The following is an 18,957-nucleotide window of genomic DNA, read 5'->3' as shown; positions in this document are numbered from 1 at the left end:
GCAGGACTCTGGAGAAGGGTATTGTTAGTTCAGATGGGGAAGGAGATACAGGAGTAAAAAAATTCACATGAGTTCTTTCTATCACTGCTGTGAACATTAATTGGATGATTATCAAAGGAGCCACTTCAATAGTCTGGGGCTCCCCTTAGAGCTGAGGAGGGCCTCAAGCAGCTCAAGAATGGGAATAGATTGAAGAAGAGGTAGAGGGGAAAAAAGAAGGAAAAAATATAAACACAATGGTTGTTCAGGAAGTGTTCATGATGCTCTCAGAAAACAGAAAGATATAAAAAATGTTAACCATTTCTATTCAGCTGTTCCCAGCAGCTTTAAAAGCTTCACTGTATCCACATCTCCATTTGAAACGAGCAACTCTATACCAAGGAATTAAGGGGGGCATTGTCCAGCAAATGGAACAGAAGTCAAAATAAAAGTCTGTTGATGTATGCAATAGCAACAAAACCCCCACACCATTCTGCAAGCCATAAAATATTGTATAACAATCTAATTTCATAACTTTCACCTTTATCCCAAATGGAACAGTGGGAAAGTGACCTCCAGAATCCTGGTGAAAGCCAGGATTTAGTTCACCACAATTTAATTCACCTTGTCAAAAATTTCAAATACCACTAAGGTCAAGGCAATGGACACAGCTTCTTCATGAAGCTCAGAGCTTCTGTAGCAAATACATCACAGAAAAAAAAACCCACTTTGCCAGGGTCCGGAGACTTATCAGTGCCTTGTCCCACCCCATCTGCTGTTTATCTAATCAGCTTAAATTCTAAGACCTGGGAGAAGAATCTCTGGTCTTCTGTACGAAAATATCGTGACATGACAAAGCTGAATCTACACTGAGGTTTACAAACACTACTTAGCTTGGGTTAATGTGCTTCAGTCTGAATTTAACTGTGTGCAGCTATGTTAAAATGATTTAGCATCAGGAGCAATTTCCTTGCATTTTGAGAACCTCACGCAGCATACAGAAAAAGATTAATGTATATCCAGGGATTTAAAATTTAAGTATTTTTTTGCTGCTCAGAAAACTCAAACAGAAGATTGCAGTCCAAACAGCTTCCTCATTTCAGTGAGGTTAATTCCCACTGGGGAAAGACAAATTCTCAAGGGTGAAAGACAATTAATTTTCCATGCATTTATCTACTAGCAACTAGCCTCAAAAATAGGAATTTTCATATATGTCATTGAACACACGTCAAATGGGAGCATCACTCTTGGCTGCTCTGAAGATGTAAATTTCAACGAGAGGAATAAATCACTCATTGTTCCATTGTATGGATGCTTCAGTGCCCACGGCACAGCAAAGAAAGGGAAAATCTAAGTGGGAAAATCCATACATCCACAGTGTCTGGTGTGTACATACCAGACTTTCGGGGCCCCAGCTGGGTAACCTAAATTCCAGCAAAAGTCTCTGCTCCTCCTGTTCCCCAGTGCCTGGCTGTGGGCCTTTGGCTGCTCCCAGCTAACAGGAAAAGAACCTCAGGGAGCTGGCTACATCCTCCCATAGATACTGGCAGACTGGGGTTTTTACAAATCCAAAGGAAAGCAGCAATCCAACACTGTGCAAGATACCAGGGATCTCAGCAGTCTGTTTCATCTGTAAGAAAATGCTACTTAGGGTCAAGGAAGGAGGAGAGCAGGAGCTGGAACTCGGGAATTTAAATCCGTGCCTATCTTGCCAGAACATCTCTCATCTGCAAAGACACTTTGAGCTAACTCAGATAACTATTTCTCATTGTTTTCGTGTCATTCAGGTATCCACCTTGAAGATATGGAGCCAAGCCTCTCTACAGCTTGCTTTCTTTATCACAGCCTCCAAATAATGACATGCAATAAGAATATTTCTTTCACCTTTAACCTGCTCTTCAAAACTGTACCTCTCCACCGGAACAGCTTCTCATCTCAGCTGGAAACCACAAATTGCAAATACTCCATTTATCACCAATGAAGCAAACACAACAGCAACAACAACAAAATCAAATAAAACGTTGATGAAAGCACAGCCAGGCACTAGCAACACCTACTAAGGACAGAAAAATGAACAGGATTTGGCTCAACACCTGGGCATATCCATTAGTTTCAGGGCAGGGCTTCTCAGGGCACAAAGGCAGAACTAACCTAATCCAGCATCTCCCAGGTCTACTCCTAGCTCTGTCCTTCCTATGCATCTAGGGAAAGCAGGAATAATTCTATATCTGATGAAGCTGTTTAACAAGGGCCAAACTCTTATCTAAAGTCAACCTGAGCAGTACAAAGTTTAATCACAGATTTGCCTTGAAATAGCCCAATGAGGATCCCGAGACTCATGCAATTTGCAGTGCTGCTGTAGAAAGAGAAGGAAAAAAAGCCACCTGAACTAAAGCAAACCTCACTGACTGGGCAATGGCATCTGCCATTCCCAGCTGGGGAAGTGCCCTGGGATTCCAGCTCTGTGCTCGTGCAATCTAGGATGAGCAGTGATGTGCACGGGGATGTTTCCCCTGTGCTGCTCTCCAGGTACAGGCAGGGACAGCTGCCAAGAGGGACTTCCAGTGGGGAAAGCCCCTCTGGCACCTGGGAACAGAGCAGGGCTTCTGCAAGGCACATAAAACCTGCACAGTCTGTGCACATCCCCACTGCAAGCACCAGAGCAGGATATTGTAATCCTGTGTGACCTCAGGGCAGCCTCTCTGCTCTGCCCATGGAAAATGGACACGAGGACAAATCTGGTGAAAAGGAGTGGAGAAGCCACCAGCCAAGGTGAGCAGGGCCAGTTTGGCTGTGTCAGAGGGGACATCACTGGAGAGCAAAGACAAGTTACAGCAGATGCTGTGGAGTGGAGTCAGGTCATGAACAGTGAGTTCACAGGGGACACGTGCCACCAGTTTAATCAAGTCACCCGCAGAATAACCCCTGGTGCTCTTTCAGCATCACACAAAACTGAAGCAGCAGAAGCAAGAACACAGCTAAATCTCAGTGAAGCCTTTCTGGTGTCTGGCAGGGACTGTCCCATCTCCTCCTGAAGAGCCTCCAAGGCACCAACCATCATCCAGCCCCTTCAGTGGGACCCCTGGCAGTCCAAAACCCACTGCCCCCCACAGCTTACCCACTCCCTAGAGGAGCTCCTCCCTCCACACCAAATGAAAGAAGTGTCACATAAACACGCGGGGTTTGGGATTTGTGGTTGTATGGAGCTTGTAAAGCAGATAAATAGATCCAGCTCTGCCTTTAATGAATTGCAGTATTTTAAATAAAACCATTATAAAGGTATTACTGTATGTAATTTACTTTAGAAATAACAGACAAGTAAAAACACTTTTGCCTAAATAAACTCAGCAACACTAGGCTCTGAAAAAAACCCTAAGCAATCTGTAAAAACAATTAGGGTTCAATAACATTAACCACCTCAGAGGATGACAAGCTATTATATTGTAGGCAGATTAGACACATTAGCTATTAGTGGCTCTAATGATGGTCTTACTCCTATTTTGACCACTTTGCAGCTTAAAATTGAGCAGTTTTACCATCTGACTGCCAGAATATTCAGCATTTGTCAGGCTGTACAGAGAGGAGAAGGAAGCAGCAGTGGAGATTGGGGAGCTACCAGCACTTGGTTGCCAGGTTTCAACCCAGACTACCCCAAATTACCCCGATGGTTTTGTTGAACTTGCTAAGTCACTTAGTGAACTCATCTTTGCTCCAGGTACAGAAGGCAAAGGGGGAAGGAAGATTCTTTCTGAGGTTTGAAAGATATGATTTCATCAAATTAATTACCCAACTTCAGCAATAGGAGTCTGGTGAGTTTACTGGAGGAGAAAGTTCCAAACCTACCAGGAGTTTGCTCTGTGTAGTGAGAACCTGGTTGCACAATCCCACAAATGACACTATTACACAAAACAGTACTGGATTTTTAGCCCAGATTAATTCCAACTTTTGCTTCAAACTGAGTGAAACCAAAATTATCTGTTAACCAGAGTGTGGCAGGAGGGCCAGGGAGAACAGGAATTAACACTGTCCTTAAAAAATATTTTATTAATAATACATTAAAGTACTTGAAAGTTCACATGCAGGTTTTCTGTGATGCTCTATCCCTCCTTTCCCATCCCAACAGAGACTGACACTATCTGGAATTTTCCAGCAGAAAGTTAAATTTGGATTTTTTTACAGCTGGCTTGCTTAGGGACAGCAGGACCAGAGCAAAGAGTTTTTGTTAATCTCAAATATACAGCAGCTTGCCTCACATGGCCTTCAAAATCTTCTATCATGAAGAGAAGCAAATTAAAGCAGCAAAAATAGAGTTCTACTTCACAAGTGTTGGAATAATACAGTTTACTATACTCACTACATATCTCCACCATACAATTTCTCTTAAAAACTACTTTTAAAGCAGATTGATTTAAAGTTCATTGTTTAGTGCTATAGCAACTCATCAAGAGGCTCAGACAAGAAACAACAGCTCCTTTTATTGCATGAGACTCTCTTCAATAGCATCTTTGAGATAATCACTATGCTTAGAGAGTAGAAAAACATATGGGCAAGTGGAATAGCTGATAAGCCACACAGAGTTTTTGTTACTAAACCATGTGGTACAAATGGTCTAAAACTGTTTTGTAAACTGAAACTGCAGCAGCACCACCAATCTTCAAACAACATTTGGTTTACTGAGATGACAACTAACAGACCAAACTCTCTCCTACATAACCTGTGGGGTAATTAAAAAAAAAAAGCTGGATTCATCTACCCCCAAAAATGGGGGTCTTTGGTGCACAGGATCAAGATTAACTAATAGTCAGGAAGATCATCGTAGCTTCTAGTGTTAGTTAAGTGCTTTAGGAGAGGGATCCTGCATCCGTACCTTATTGCTATAATAATTGCTATAATATTGCTAATATTCTGTATTAAAGGGAGGAGTTCTGCCAGGCCTGCTTATCACCCATCATTGCTCAGATTTCCTCCAGGCATTGGGGGCTAACCAACAAATGCGCGTTTCAAGAACCGTAAGGTTTCTGTTATCCCAGCAGAGAAGATACTAAGCTTGACATTAACATAGGCTGCAGTTCACGACAAAGGCGAATACATTCAGAAAATACTGAAGAACTTGAAATAAAACTGTACTCCACTTAAAAACAAACAAAAATATTTTTAAAAGGGAAAACAAGTCCTTTGAATTTCGGATCTGATTCATTTTACTAAAGAGGGTTTTTCTGGAGGTAGTCTGATTACCACTCACTCTGATCTTTAATTTTCCAGTTGGACAACAGGGAGAAAAAAACGCAGCTTCCCTCCGGGAAAAGGAGGGAAATCTGCCTCTCTTCCAGTTGCCTGTATTTTACCCAAACATGTGAGAAATTTTTGAGGGGATGCAAGTCTCCCCCGCAGACGCTGTTAAGGGAGAGCCATTAAAGAATCCTGCCCACCGCAGGGACCCGGCCGGCGTTCGCCGCCGGCAGCTGCGGGGCCGGGCTGCAGCATCGCCCCTCCTGCGCAGCTGGGCAAGGCCGAGCGGCCCCGAGGACTATCGCCATTTCCCAGCCTCGCCAAAGGCAGAGCGGAGAGCAAAGGTGCCTTTTCACGTGGCTTCTCTCACAAACCGCGGAGAGCAGCGCGGAGCTGCCGAGCGGCTCGGAGCTGACACGGATGCAGTCCGCGAACGCTCCCGGCGCATCCCGGGGGCCCCGCCAGCCGGGCTCCGTCCTGCAGCCCCGGGCTCTGTCAGCAGCCGCGGCCGCTGCCGGTGCCGCGGGTAGCCGGCTGGCGAGAAGCATCCCATTGTGCCGGCGGCCGCCGCACCCTCGGAACCTCGCCGCCCCGGCGAAGGGTCCCTGCGGGGATGAGCCTCCATCCCCCGCGCCGAGCCCCTTCTCCTCCCCGCGGCCAACGCAGCCACCCCAAGAAAAGTTTTGCCGGGCAGAAGGGGCCCTGCCCGCCTGCCGCCCGCTGTGGCAGAACAAAGGGTCGGGGAGGAAAGAAAGAAGTTGGGGGCTCGGCGGGGCGGGAGCGCCCGGGCGGGCTCGGGCCGCGGCCGGCGGTCCCCGCTGCCCGTCCCCGCTGCCCTTGGGCCGCGCACGGCGGTACCTGAACAGCGCGACCGCGGTCTGGTTCCTCCTCCACGCCTTGCCCTGCTGCAGCAGCACGCCCTGCACGATCTCCTTCTCGTCGGGCAGCCGGTACACGGGGAACACGTAGAGCCAGCAGAGGACGAAGACGCCCAGGGCGCTGGCGCCCACGGGCAGGCGGGTACGCGGCCACTTCCACGCCAGCCCCGCCATCCTCCTCCTGCTCCCGCAGCGCCGCCGCGGCTCCGGGCCGCGCTGCCACATCAGGCCCGCGCCATGCGGAGCCGCGGGCGGGGGCCCGGCCCGGCTCGGCCCGGCCCGGCTCAGCTCCGCTCAGCCCCGCCGCCGCCCGCCGCCATCGCCGCCGGGGGAGCGGGGCTGCTGCTGCCGCTGCGCCGCGGCTCGCTCCTCTCGCGGCGGCGGTGGCGGCTGCCGCCCTTCCTCACAGTCATTTGGTCCCTCGCGTTCCCCGCCAGATGATGCTCCGCCGCTCCCCGCCCTCCCCCGCCTCCTGCCGAGCCCCTCGCTGAGGACCGACCCGGTAAATTTCCACCCCGCCCCGGGGCGCTCCGGCCTCGCTGCCCGGCCCGGAGGGAGGCAGGGAGGGCGCGGGGAGCTCGCTGCTGTGGGGCTCCGCTCCGGCGCCGCGCCCGCCCCGTTCGGCGGGAGGAACGCGAGCAGGGAGGTCCCGCTCCGGTTCCGCCGCCGGCTCCCACCGGCCCGCTCTCCCTCGCTTTCCCCTTCCCTGGGAAGGGAGAGCGCCCGGCTCTCTTCCCCGGCAGAGGCCGCACAGTCCCCAAGGCGCCCTGGCGGGCACCGACCCCCGCCCGCCGGTGCCCGGCCCGTCCTCCCCCAGAGCCGCCCCAGCGCTTCCTACCTGCCCCGGCTTCCAGCCGAGAGCCCCGGAGCCTCCATCACCGCGCCCGCCAGTCAGAGCGCGTCCCTCACGAAGGACATCCTACAGAAAGTACACGGAGCCATCTGTGGGATGAGGTGCCTGAGGAGAATGTGGGGAACCTCCCTCACGGCAAACCCCGTTCTGAGCGTGCCCCTGCCAGCAGCGCCCAGTCCGAGCTGCAGCGGCTCTCACGAGGAGCGGCTGAGGGCACTTGCTCTCTTCAGCCCGGAGGAGATCGGGGGGGACACCTCGCAGCTGTTCTGAGCTTCCTGGTGAAAGGGAGCAGGGGGGCAAGCACCCATCTCATCTCCGTGGTGACCCTTGAAAAGACCCGAGGGAATGCCATGAAGCTGTGCCAGGGGAGGTTTGGACGGGATATTAGGGAAAGGTTCTTCACCCGGACGGTGGTGGGCACTGTAACAGGCTCCCCGGGGACGTGCTCGTGGTTATCAACCCTCACAAAGTTCTTCATGAAGCATTTGGAAAGCACGAAAGCACTCTCAGGCACACGGTGGATTCTTGGGGTTGTCCTGTGCAGGAGCAGGAGTTGGATTTCGATGATCCTTTTGGGTTTCTTCCAGTTTGGGATATTCCATGATTTCCTGTGCCCACCAGGGTGGCTGGGTCAGTGAGGAGGGCACAGCCAGGGTCACGCTCCCGGTGGAGTGTGGGTGGCTGGTGGCGCTCCAGCCCTCGGGGGTGCTGAATCCATCTGCACACCTGGATGAGGGTGCCACCTGCACAGCCCTCAGCCCTCCTCAATCACCAGTGCCATCGTTTCGTGCCAGCAGAGTGACCCCAGCAGCAGAAAGCAGCTCTCTGATAACCAGGGAGACTGAAACATGGGTGACACCTTCAATTCCTCTCAGCAGCTCAGTGGCAGATCCTGCTTTCAGAGCCCACTCTAGTCCCTGGCACAAAAGGCAGATTGAGCCCGGCTGGTACCGTCCATTTGTGTTCTTCATCTCCAGACACCTTTCAGATCCACTGAGAACACTGCAGGCTACCACACAGCCTGAGTTAGTAGCCAGCTGCTTTCCAGACTTTCAGCACATGAAGTCTTGGCTATTCCGGGGCGACTTTCAGGGTTGAGTAGTAATTAAGGGAATTAAGGGGTAATTTGGTGGAGGAAGGAAATCAAGATGAAAGTTTGATACAGTTAGTTTGGTATCTCCTGGCAGTAACTCAGCAATACAATACCATAAATAATAGCTGGGTGTTTCGACAGTGTTTTCAGCTAAAGATCCCCACATGCTTAGTTCTCAGTGAAAAAATAAACCTGGAAATCTCAATGCACTTTCAGTGCTTGAGAGAAGGAATAACATTCTCATTCACAGCGTGTTACTGTGTAGAAATATACACTGACAAACAGAACATTTACTTCATGGTGTCGAATGAACATAAAAATGCCAGAAACATGTAATTGCAGAAGAAATATTATTTTCATTCATATTTGATATGCTACAGTTGTCTGGAGTGTTATCCTTGTTACAAGTGTTAACCTTGCTTACAAGCAAATAGCCTGAAATACCTCAGTGACACTTTGCTGAGAAGATACAGAGACGTGATCAACAATCCATATCTTTAAATTGAAGCAGAAAATTGATATTCAGGCATGACTGCACTCTGTTGAACACCATTTTAGTGAGAATTGATGGTGAGTTGAACCTCACCTCCATTACTCGGTTCCAAGTGAGATCCCAGACAGAAGGGCCAGGTAATCCTGGGCAGGGTCTGTCCACTACAGCAAAGGAAAAAATAATAAAAAAAAAGTTGTTCTGAGAGGTGCCTTTAAAAGGCAGCACAGAGAAAAGCGACAGTGACAGCATGGAATTAAACAGCGTTTGAGCTCTCAGGTGACACAGCGTGACTATTCCCGGATGGAAGGAAAACGCCGTGCTGTGGTTTGCCCGGTTTTCCCCCAAAATGCAGCAGCAGGATCCCCTGCGTTCCCTGCTGCATTCCTGCACTGGCCCTGAGGGTGGAGCTGACACTCTGCTCCAACAACGCCTTTCCCCAGCCACAGAATCCAGCTTTTCTTCTTTCCCGTGCTCCCAGCCCAAAACACCGGCGAAGATGAGAACCACATCCGTCAAAATATCCAGTTTTTCCTGCTTTCATTTGAGTATCATGTACTCCTACAGGCATCCCCTGTACCTCGTCTTTGCACTCTCTCAGCTCTCACTTCCAAAATAACAGGGAATTTCCCTCCACTTTAGCATCCCACACACTTTCTGTTCTGCAGAATTTAGCAGAGGAGTTGCACTGGAATCAGTTTTCAGGGTATGGCATTCTTTTAGTTGATGAAAATGTCACCATGCCATATACCTGGCAAATCCATTATCTTCCCAATGCACTCAGTTACCACCTGACTGAAATCCTTTGCTCTGTGCTCTGCCCTCTGTTCTGGAAGTATTACATGCTATGTTAGTAGAGTCTATATGAAAATTGGAGTTTTATTTTTCAAGGGAAAATGAAGCTGAAGGAAAAATAAGCACTCTGTATGGAACCCCAGGCCTTATTTCCCCCTGCCATAAATAACCAGTGCTCCTTTGGTATGGATTTTTTTTTTGACCCAATGTACAACACAGAAATATTTAGAAACCATCACCTGCCTGGACTATTATTGTAGGCCAGCTTTTGTGTGGTGTCACCTGTGAACAGGCTGGTTTCTCTGAATTCCTTCTGTTCACACAGATCTAAAATTGGCATCTAAATCTCCTGTATGACCAGCACAAACACTGAACTGTATGAATGGATGCACAGTTGCCCTGTTGGCAAATTCCCATTATGCCTCCCCCTATCAGAATTTACTCTGCACCTCTATTGGAACCACCCACAAATGCATAGTCTCACTGCTAAAGCATTTTAAGCCCCTAAACAGACAGCTTTTTATAATCCTGTTAAAGGAGAGAATTGTAACTACAATATCAAATTAATTCCTGCAAAGTCCTGGTGTCCAAAAGCTAACCAGTTTTTACCTGGCTTGTAGCAGTGGTACCAGTCCTCTGAAAAAACATTACCAGCTTTGCCACATGTTTTCCCTTCAGCTGCCATGCTGTAATAGTGCAATTACTGTGACAACAGCTACAGTCATCCTTCCAGCTGCACAGAGGAGTCAGAATGCACAAGAATGGAGCATAAAATGGGGGGAAATGACTTACTGATGGAAGACAGAGCTCATTCTCCAGAACTGAGAACCTCTTCTACCAGCAGTGTTGAAAGGACTTTCAAAACATCTTTTTATGCCAACAGTGATGTTGGCTGGTAAAAAGGTGGAACAAGAATGAGTGAAAACATGCAGGAATAATTGACAAGGAATGTGTCAAGGCATTAGCCACAGGTACTTTGCTTTTTGGTTCTGCATGGAAAGAAGGTTTTCTCATAAAATTGAATTTTATGTGTTCCTACACAGGCAATTTTTACAACCTTACCCTCACTGCTGTACATTACTGAAGTACCTCTAGGGAAGGATAAAAACCAGACTTCTGTTGTACAGCACTGGCTTCAGTGTACCTCTTTAGTGTGTTTTAATGCACATAAAAATGCCCACGTAAGACGTGGGTGGGCAGGAGCACCAGTAAGGTGAGGATAAGTAAGAATTTGGGAATTCTAGGTGAAATTCCTACCTGTACAGCCCTATGAGTTTGTGCTCACTGCTAACAGGGGTGAGCTGTGCTGAAGGTAATGGGCTCGCTCACAAAAACAGCTACTCAGCAGCGTCAGAGACTTGCTGGGGCAGTATCAATTAAGTTCTGCTCAGCCTAGAGAAGAGAAGGTTGCACGAAGACCTCATGGCAGCCTTCCTGTATCTGAAAAGACCTAAAAGGAAGCTGAAGAGGGACTCTTCATCAGGAACTGTAGTGGTGGGAAAAGGGGGGATGGTTCAGACTCAAAGAAGGGGGAAATTAGGTTAGATTTACAGAAGAAATTCTCTACTGAGAGGGTGGGCAAGCCCTGGCACAGGTGCCCAGAGAAGCTGTGGCTGTCCCTGGATCCCTGGAAGTGCCCAAGGCCAGGCTGGATGGGGCTCTGGGCAACCTGGGACAGTGGAAAATGTCCCTGCACACGGCAGGGGGTTGGAACTGGATGATCCTTAGGGCTCTTCCAACCCAAGCTATTCTATTACTTTGTGTATTAGAACTGACATGCCAAAGATATTGTGGCTGGAAGGTCCTATTGTGTAATGCACAATTTGTGCAGGAAGAAAATGCATATAAAAGGAACATGCACACCCACACGCACAGAGATACAAGCACATCTCTGAAGCAAACAGGCTCTTCCCTTCTAAGAGTAGTTCATTTTCCTTGGGAGCTGGAACAGATTCTGACCTCATGTCTGACATTTGCAGAAGTTTCAATCTGAGCAGTTGTTTTCAGGAAGCCATCATTCATAATTTAGTGTTGGTTAAGAATCCTTTTTGTGAGAAGGCTGTGTCTCATATAGAGGGGGACATAATAAATTTGGTCTCACAATAAGTATCCCTCTAGACCAGGATGAAGCAAATAAAAGAAAAGCAGAAGAGAGGAAAAAACTTGTTAATGTTGTTGATGCATCTTCTCTTGTTGTCACATATGATCCTTAGTTCTGACTAGGGAGAAACTTGAATTTGTGTGAGGCATCAGGAGACGCCTCTGCTGCTGAGAATTAGCACCAGATAGAGATGATGGGATTTGTTCAGCTGTCCACCCTGGAAAAGGTAACAGAGAAAAGGATGAAGCAAGAAAAGAGGATGCAGTAATGTGTTCAAAGACAACTTTTGCCAAGGGTGGCTGAGACCCTCAAAGCCTGGACAGACAAGAGTCTAAAACGAAGCCTCACAAACACTCTGGCTGTTGTGGCCTCCTCTGGCAAACTCAGACCCTGAGCAGAGGCTGCTCCTCTGAAGGGTGAAGGATGATGGGCAAAACCAGAACCAGCATCCACAGGGAAAATGGAAATCAGACTTAGAATTGAGGGAAAAGCCAAGGCTGCAGTGATGGGAAATGAGACAGCCGGGCCAGAGGGAGGTTCCAGGCACAGAGCAAGAGCTGAGTGCTGAGCTCTGTGCAGAGCCTGGCACCTTGGCATTGCCCAGATTTCCTACTCACCCATACAGCAAAGGCAGGAGTCACTGGCTTCATAAGAGTCTTCCCAAATATACTGATTGACACAAAGGTGTGTGCAGCAGCAATATGCACACAGCAACATTGGTGTACTGGAACCAGAACCAGGACCTCCTTGCATTTTTAATTCGTGATTTAAAACTTCTGGAAAGAAGTTGTTTGTCTTTTCTCCATTTAACAGAGAAAACAGAGACTTGAAAATATTTGACTGATGATCGAGGTAGATTTGTAACAGAGACTTCTTCAAGGCTAGTGCAGTGCTGTGGGACACACATTCCAGGGAGATTCAGCTGTGATTCAAACTGTTGGATGCACCAACAGCTAATATTAGTGAAGTGTTTCAAGATCATCCTGGGGTTTTTTGTTTGGTTTTTTTGGGGTTTTTTTTGTTTGGTTTTTTTTTTTTATGGCCTCCAAATTTATGCAGCATCACTTCACTGGGGCCCAGGTAGAAAATTTAAAGTTTGTTAATGGGCAGACAATAGTGAAAATTTATTCTGTCTTTTCACAAATATAATTAAGATGGAAGCAAGGCTTGACACAGAAATTGTCCACCAAAGGACAGAGATGAAGCTGAAAACAGCTGGAGTACTATTTTTCATGCTGGGTGACCATGCAAACTGCAAGTGAAGGAAAAGGGAAATACCCTGTGACTGAGTGTGGTTTCAAAGGGAAAGCAGCCTCCCACAGGGATTTGTAGTTACTGCACAAAGACAACATTGACACCATGCCTAAAAACTCCACAAATGCAGGACCAGGGACCAACCTGCACATTCCTCTGCTGAACTTCAGCCATGCTCTGCATCCACAACAGCTCTTTCACAGTTGTCAAATAATATGATCCCACCATGGACTGCAGACACATAGACATCTTTAGCTGCGGAGCTTCATCATTTTTCTCAAGGTACTTACTCAAATGTGAATCCCTTAGAAAAGATTTGAGGGGCTGTGCTTTCAGTCCGAGATTAATCCTATAAACCATCTGAAAGGCAGGGAAATACCAGTTTTCTCTCTTGAGAAGAAACCTAGGAGATGGATGGCTTTGTCTTACAAGATGCCACACTGCACTCGTGTCAGGCAGGGAAGTTTCACAAGTCATTAATTCAGCCAGCTGGTGGGAGAGACTCTAAGAGACAACATAAACTGGCTGGGAAGATAAATATCAACAAAGCCCTTTTATTTGGAGACTCATCATACTTTTTCAACTGCCTATTCACTTTGTGGGTAATATGACATCATAAGTTTACTATATCTTAGCATTGTTGCACAAAGAATAACTTGTTGAGAGGGTAACAGAAAATTGCCATTGTATCAGAAATTGAGCAAAGAACAAAATCTTTGATGTACAAATAATCAGTCATCTGGTAGCAGGTGTAATTCTGCCATCATTAACATGATTTCTGCTGAACTGGAGGGGTCAAAATATACACTGCTGTGAAAAATAACCAGTCTGAATTAAGACATTACTGAGTGCCATTCAAAATTCAGTTATTAAAATACAGTCCTTACTTGCATAGCATGTTGACTTTTGCAGACTTGAAGATTGAAAGAGATATGAAAAAATGTTGGGAAAACACACAGTGAAGTGCCATGCAGTGCTTTGAAATAGCTTTGGAATGCAAGCCACCAACCAAACTACAAGAAACCACCAAGCTCCTTCATGTCAGGACATGAGGAAGCTGCAAATTGTGGTAAAAGCTATTATTTTAGTCCCTGTAACCACAAACTGAGAGAAAAAGACATGGATATCTCTTTCTAGAGTTGTCTTCAGAGAGGAAATGGAAATGAAAACATTACCTGTGGATCCCCAAACTGGAGCTGCCTGGACTCTGCAGAGTATAAAGGAGAAGGAGCCAGTCACTCCAAGAGAAGAGAGCCCACGATTTGCAGGATGGAGGGTGGATTTCACTAAGCTGACCCTGCAGTCTCCAGGTGCTTGCCTTCATCTTCCTCTAGGTTTGAGCTGGGTTTAGATTTGAGTGTGAACAGGAGGTCACAGGTGGCTGGGTGGTCCGGCCTGAGATGTCAGACACATCCCCACCTACCTTTGCTCCCAAGCAGGAGGGAAAAGTCTGCCAGGGAACTTTTATTGCCACGTGCTGGGCTGCCAGGGTGCTCTCCCCATGCCAGGGGTGATGATTTCCAGCAGCTGGTGCCAGCTGTGGGTGCAATGTGCCCTAAGGAAGCTCCAAGTCCCCATCCTGGGGCTGAGCACAGGCAGGGAGTGAGGGAGGCTCCAGGCTCAGAGCCCAGCTTGTCCTGCAGTGCCAGCTCTGGGACAGGAGGCTAGAAATGACACTGGGCTGTCCCACCAGGAGCACAGGCAGCATTTCCAGAGGCTGATACCACCAAGCACCAGTGTGGAAATCAACTTCCCTACCCTGGGAGAGAGGGAGAGGGTAAGGAGGTGTTTTAGGAGGAAAATGTGCTCACGTGCCCGGGGTTTGTGGCAAACTTGAAAGCCTCACTTCAGCAGCAAAAAGAAAACACAACTCTGCCCACGTGGAGCTCCACACTGTGGATGGAGCTGTCAAAATACTTCCCACAGCTGAGACCTGGAGGACAGGCAAACACTGTTGCTGCTGAGACCATGAACAAATAATATGCTGTGTTTTGCAGTTACAATAATTACAAACATCCAACATCCTGCAAACATTTTGCATTTCTTTTCCTTCCGCAGATTTTCCAAACTGTAAACGTTGAATAAGCAGATAACTCCTCAGATGGAAATCTGTGAGCTTTGTTGGCATCTGTTTGTAGTTTTACAAGGATAAGTTGGTTTATGGAGGCTGAAGAGGAGATGAATGTGGAAGGACAGCTGGGTAAATCTGCAAGTGATGCTTTTCATCAGCACAGAACTGATGGAACAAAGGATGTTCTGTCATTGGGGTCAGAGGCTTTATGATTGCTGGCTTTGGAGCATGGATAAGGGCTACAGCCAGACAAAATTTCAGCCCTAGGATTTAGCTACAGCCTTTGCTGTTCTGCCTTGGGTGCCATCTAGATTAATTCAAAAACTGCTTTTTCCTGCATGATGCAGATCTCAGGAGCAGATTCCCTTGGGTTTTCAGTCAGTGTGTGTGTCCAAACAGTGTCTCCAAATTTTTGGGTGATGAGTTCAAAATATTCTTATGCCTAGTTCCAGTGATTAGTTTTGTGATTATTCAATATGAAATGCCCTCAAGTGTCAGATTTCCAGAGGGATTAAATACTCACAACTCAAATGATTCAGTAGCTCTAAATACTGATATAAAACCATAGGAAGATCATATTAAAACTAGAGAAATTCAGCAAGACATTTCTGAGCTAACTACCCATCATGCCTTCTAATAAAGAAAGGCTCTTTTAGACTAACTTCAACCAAGTGTATTACCTAATTTCACAGGGAACTGAAACATTTGTCACAATGTGGAAAAAAAATGGGGAGTATTTAGAGGTGAAGTTGATTTTCAGTGTGTCTGTTAAAATTTTCTTTCCCCTGATTGTTAACCTAAGAGCACTTGAGCACTGTACAGCAGTGTCCTAATTCACTTAACTCCATTTTCCTATAAGATAGAAATTAACTCAAGCATAAGTTTAAATATTCCAAAAATAACGTAAGTACCATGATATCAGCCACTCACTGTTCTATTGGCTTCTGTACTACCTGTGTCAGACCAGAGTTTGATTCCCAATGTCTCCAATTGTGCACCCTGGTTTTCAGGAGCAGTGGGTTTTGTCCTTGATTCTCTGCAAGCTGTCCAGTTGTGCCCCTTGACTTCTTGCTGGGTCACCTCGAGCAGTAACTAGAATTTTCCAACAGTTAAAACACCATGAAATGAGATATAAACGTTTGTATCTTTAGGTAGGAATCCCCACAGCACAAAAATGTTTGCACTGCTCATTTATGTTTGTGATTATGTAAGTAATTCTGAATGTTCTGAGGCTTCAGGTGCTCTCAGTTCTCTCATTTTAGCAACTGAAGAATTTTTTTGGACATGACGCCAGAGAACAGTCAAAAAATATTTTAATTCCCTGTCATTAAGGTAGCTGGGGCTAATAAAATATGAGATTTTCTTACTAGAAAAGTAAGCATAGCTGGTAAAATGCATAGAAGTAAAATTTAATTTAATTTGATTTCTTGTCATCTCCATATATCATATTTTCCTTTTCTCTTGCTGCTTCACTCTCACCTATTCTCATAATCTGCAAGTTACTTTAGATTGAGATATTTCCTGTGTGTTAACTGCATTTCATTGGCTGCCAATTCAGTTTTCTGTTTCTGCACTTGCATTTGTATTTAGGAAACACGATGAAAATTAATATCATAATTATACCATTCAAGCAAATCATATGAATTAAATCTGTGTCTAGCCAGCCAAAAATATCTGTGTTTGTCATTGGAGTGTGTATTTTTTTCCTTCTCCAGCAGCATCATAAGACAGTGTTGTGGTTTAACCCCAGCCAGCAGCTGAGTACCAGAGTGCCCCACCCCTCTGGTAGCTCTATCCCAGATCAAACCTGGGCACACAGAGGAAAAAACTACTTCCTGTGTTACTCCTTGGGCAAGGACTCCATAAGGGACCAGTAACACCCAAACTCTTTTCCTTTTTAAGCACACTTTTAGCTTTCTCACAGAATATTTATTCTGATTTCCTTAAAGCTTTTACAGCACTGTGACACTGCTCATCTCGAACAAACTTCTAACCAAACAAGGCACTAAACCACGCACCTTCTTTTCTATTTGCCCAGCTGCAACACCCTTTTGAGCTAAACCTGAACATTCTCGTGCTCCAGCACCACGGGAAGGCATCTCCTATTTCCTTACAGGGTCTACATTGTGCTGTAGCTTCTGCCCTGATGCTTCACTGGCTGGGCTCGAGCCACGCTCCTCAGTTCTGCCCAAAAGCCTCACTGGGCTGCAAAGGCAGCCAGGAGATGCCTCTGGGCAGGATGCAGCACTTACCCACCTTGCAGGAGGTATCTGGGAGCAGTTGGCTGTGCACCTCCATCACAGAATGAGCTGCAAAGAAATTAATGAAGCACTGCTGTCATCTTCACCAGAGCAGCTGTTTGTTATCAAACAAACCCGTGCATAACCCACCAAAGCCATTAATCACTTGGCCTCTCATGTCAGACTTCCTAATGGCTTGGGCAGCTGCTTTGAAAAGTCTCACATCATTTCCTGTCACATTTGTCTCTCAAGTACAGCCAGGGTGCTTGAGAGATCAGCTGCTTGTCCCACACACCTTTTTAATTGCAGAAACTAAGAACTTTGTGCTTCATTAAATTCAGTGAGACAATGTATTGTTCTATTGCAGAATATCAGGTAAAACAGTCAGATTAAATTTGAATTATTGCTTGTGCTGGGATCTGAGCAAGTTTCTGTCCAGGCTAATTTCGCATTCTCAATTAGTTTGGACTCTGATTTAATTGCTGGAGTACAGACCCCTTTTATGTCAGAGGGGCCTGCTTGGATTTTTTAAAGTCTAAACTCTATGATGAGTTCAGACAAATCATAATAAAACTTTCTTCCAGTGAAGTAAACAACAACTTCATTGAACTTGATGCCACTCTTTTTACATTATTAAAATAATGACAGTTTATTTGTAGGACAGGTGACTGTAAAAAGCAATGTCCATGTGTTGAAGGTTAGGATTTTTCCTTTGTCAGTTGCACAACATACATAAAGTAGAAGTGACAATTTTGTAACTGCGGTTAAAAACTGTGTCTGTCACTTCTGGAATAATAATTAGAGAATTAAAATTTCTAGATAAGAAGGCTCCTGTGTGTCTAAAGAAGCACACTGGGAAGCTGTGACATTTAAACAGCTAGAAAAGAAAAGATGGCATTAATGCTTCCACAGAAGCAACCACCACCCCTCAAAAGGAAAATAATCAAACCAGCTACTTACTTCAGTGTGCTGCTTCAGATATTTCATGCTGAATACTCGTGACTTTTTGTGCCAGTCCAAGACCTTCTGAAGTTATTCACGTTCTGCCATTAGCTTCAAAGGGAGACAAGATTTGCTTTGCAAAACAATCAAGAGCTTCAGCTATTTACAGGCAAATGAATTCATGGCAGCTTTGGTTGCAACAGCTACAGAATTCAGAAAGATGATTTAACTGTGTTAGTGATTTGTTCTGGTGAGGGCCAAAGTCACACACTTCAAATATAAGGATAATTAATCCCCAAAATAACCAAATTACAGGATCATAGATTGGTTTGAGTTGGAACAGCTTTAGAAGTTCATTTGTTGGGAGGAGAGGGGAGAAGTCAAGGAGGTTGTTTGGTGCATGTTGGGAGTGGACACCTTCCACCAGCCCAGGCTGCTCTGAGCTCCATCCAACCTCATCCTAAACCCTTCCAGGGATGGGGCAGCCACAGCTTCTGTGGGCAGCCTCTGCCAGAGCCTCACCACCCTCACAGGGAGGAATTTCTTCCCACTATCCCATCCAAACCCGGTCTCTATCAGTGTAAAACCATTTCCCTTGTCCTGTCACTCCAGGCCCTGGTAAATAATCTCTCTCCACCTTTCCTGTACACTCTCATACGCTGTTTGGGCACTAGAAGGCCACCAAGGTCACCCCAAAGCCTTCCCTTCCCCAGGAGAACACCCCCAGCTGTGCCAGCCTTTCCTGCCAGCAGAGCTGCTCCATCCCCTGCTCATCCTGGAGCCTCCCCTGGGCTCTGCAGCAGCTCCAGCTCCTCCTGTGCTGCCCAGCCCTGCAGGGGCTTCAGCAGAGGGGCAGAACCCCCTGTCCTGCTGCCCATGGGGCTTTGTGTGCAGCCCAGGGCACAATTTCACAATTTTCAGCCCAGGACACAGAGGAGGCTGGAACATGCTACTCAAACAAGTTTCCCCTGAGCAGAATGGGGGTGGGACATCTTCAGTGCATCCAGCTTACACACTTACCTAATGCACATA

General features: G+C 46.6%; 2 protein-coding genes across 6 annotated transcripts in view; both read right to left on the bottom strand.

The window, feature by feature from the left end:
- Window positions 1-8,241, bottom strand: part of ST8SIA1 (ST8 alpha-N-acetyl-neuraminide alpha-2,8-sialyltransferase 1) — a 110,908-nt gene extending 102,667 nt beyond the window's left edge. The window contains exon 1 of one of the 2 annotated variants that reach the window (XM_021529969.4): window positions 6,925-8,241. In XM_021529969.4, coding sequence (XP_021385644.1) covers window positions 6,925-6,962 — 38 coding nt within the window. In that variant the 5' untranslated portion in view covers window positions 6,963-8,241. Of the gene's footprint in view, window positions 1-6,066; window positions 6,351-6,924 lie in introns of those variants that run through there. The other variant, XM_021529968.4, reaches the window with a different exon arrangement.
- A 127-nt stretch (window positions 8,242-8,368) lies between these two features.
- C2CD5 (C2 calcium dependent domain containing 5) overlaps window positions 8,369-18,957 on the bottom strand; it is a 65,288-nt gene continuing 54,699 nt past the window's right edge. The window contains exons 28-30 of one of the 4 annotated variants that reach the window (XR_014952202.1): window positions 17,944-18,128; window positions 17,000-17,052; window positions 8,369-15,835 (exon numbers count right to left, since the gene is read on the bottom strand). Coding sequence is in view for 1 of the 4 variants with exons in the window: in XM_085569692.1 (XP_085425818.1) it covers window positions 18,105-18,128 (24 nt within the window). In the remaining 3 variants the exon portion in view is untranslated. Of the gene's footprint in view, window positions 18,129-18,957 lie in introns of all 4 variants that reach the window. The other 3 variants (XR_014952201.1, XR_014952200.1, XM_085569692.1) reach the window with 3 other exon arrangements.

The sequence above is a fragment of the Lonchura striata genome, chromosome 1A (genome assembly GCF_050655825.1).
Source record: "Lonchura striata isolate lonStrDom1 chromosome 1A, ASM5065582v1, whole genome shotgun sequence".
In the NCBI taxonomy this organism is placed as follows: domain Eukaryota; kingdom Metazoa; phylum Chordata; class Aves; order Passeriformes; family Estrildidae; genus Lonchura; species Lonchura striata.
Note: the sequence above shows the minus strand (reverse complement) of the source record. Positions and strands in the feature narration are given on the sequence as shown.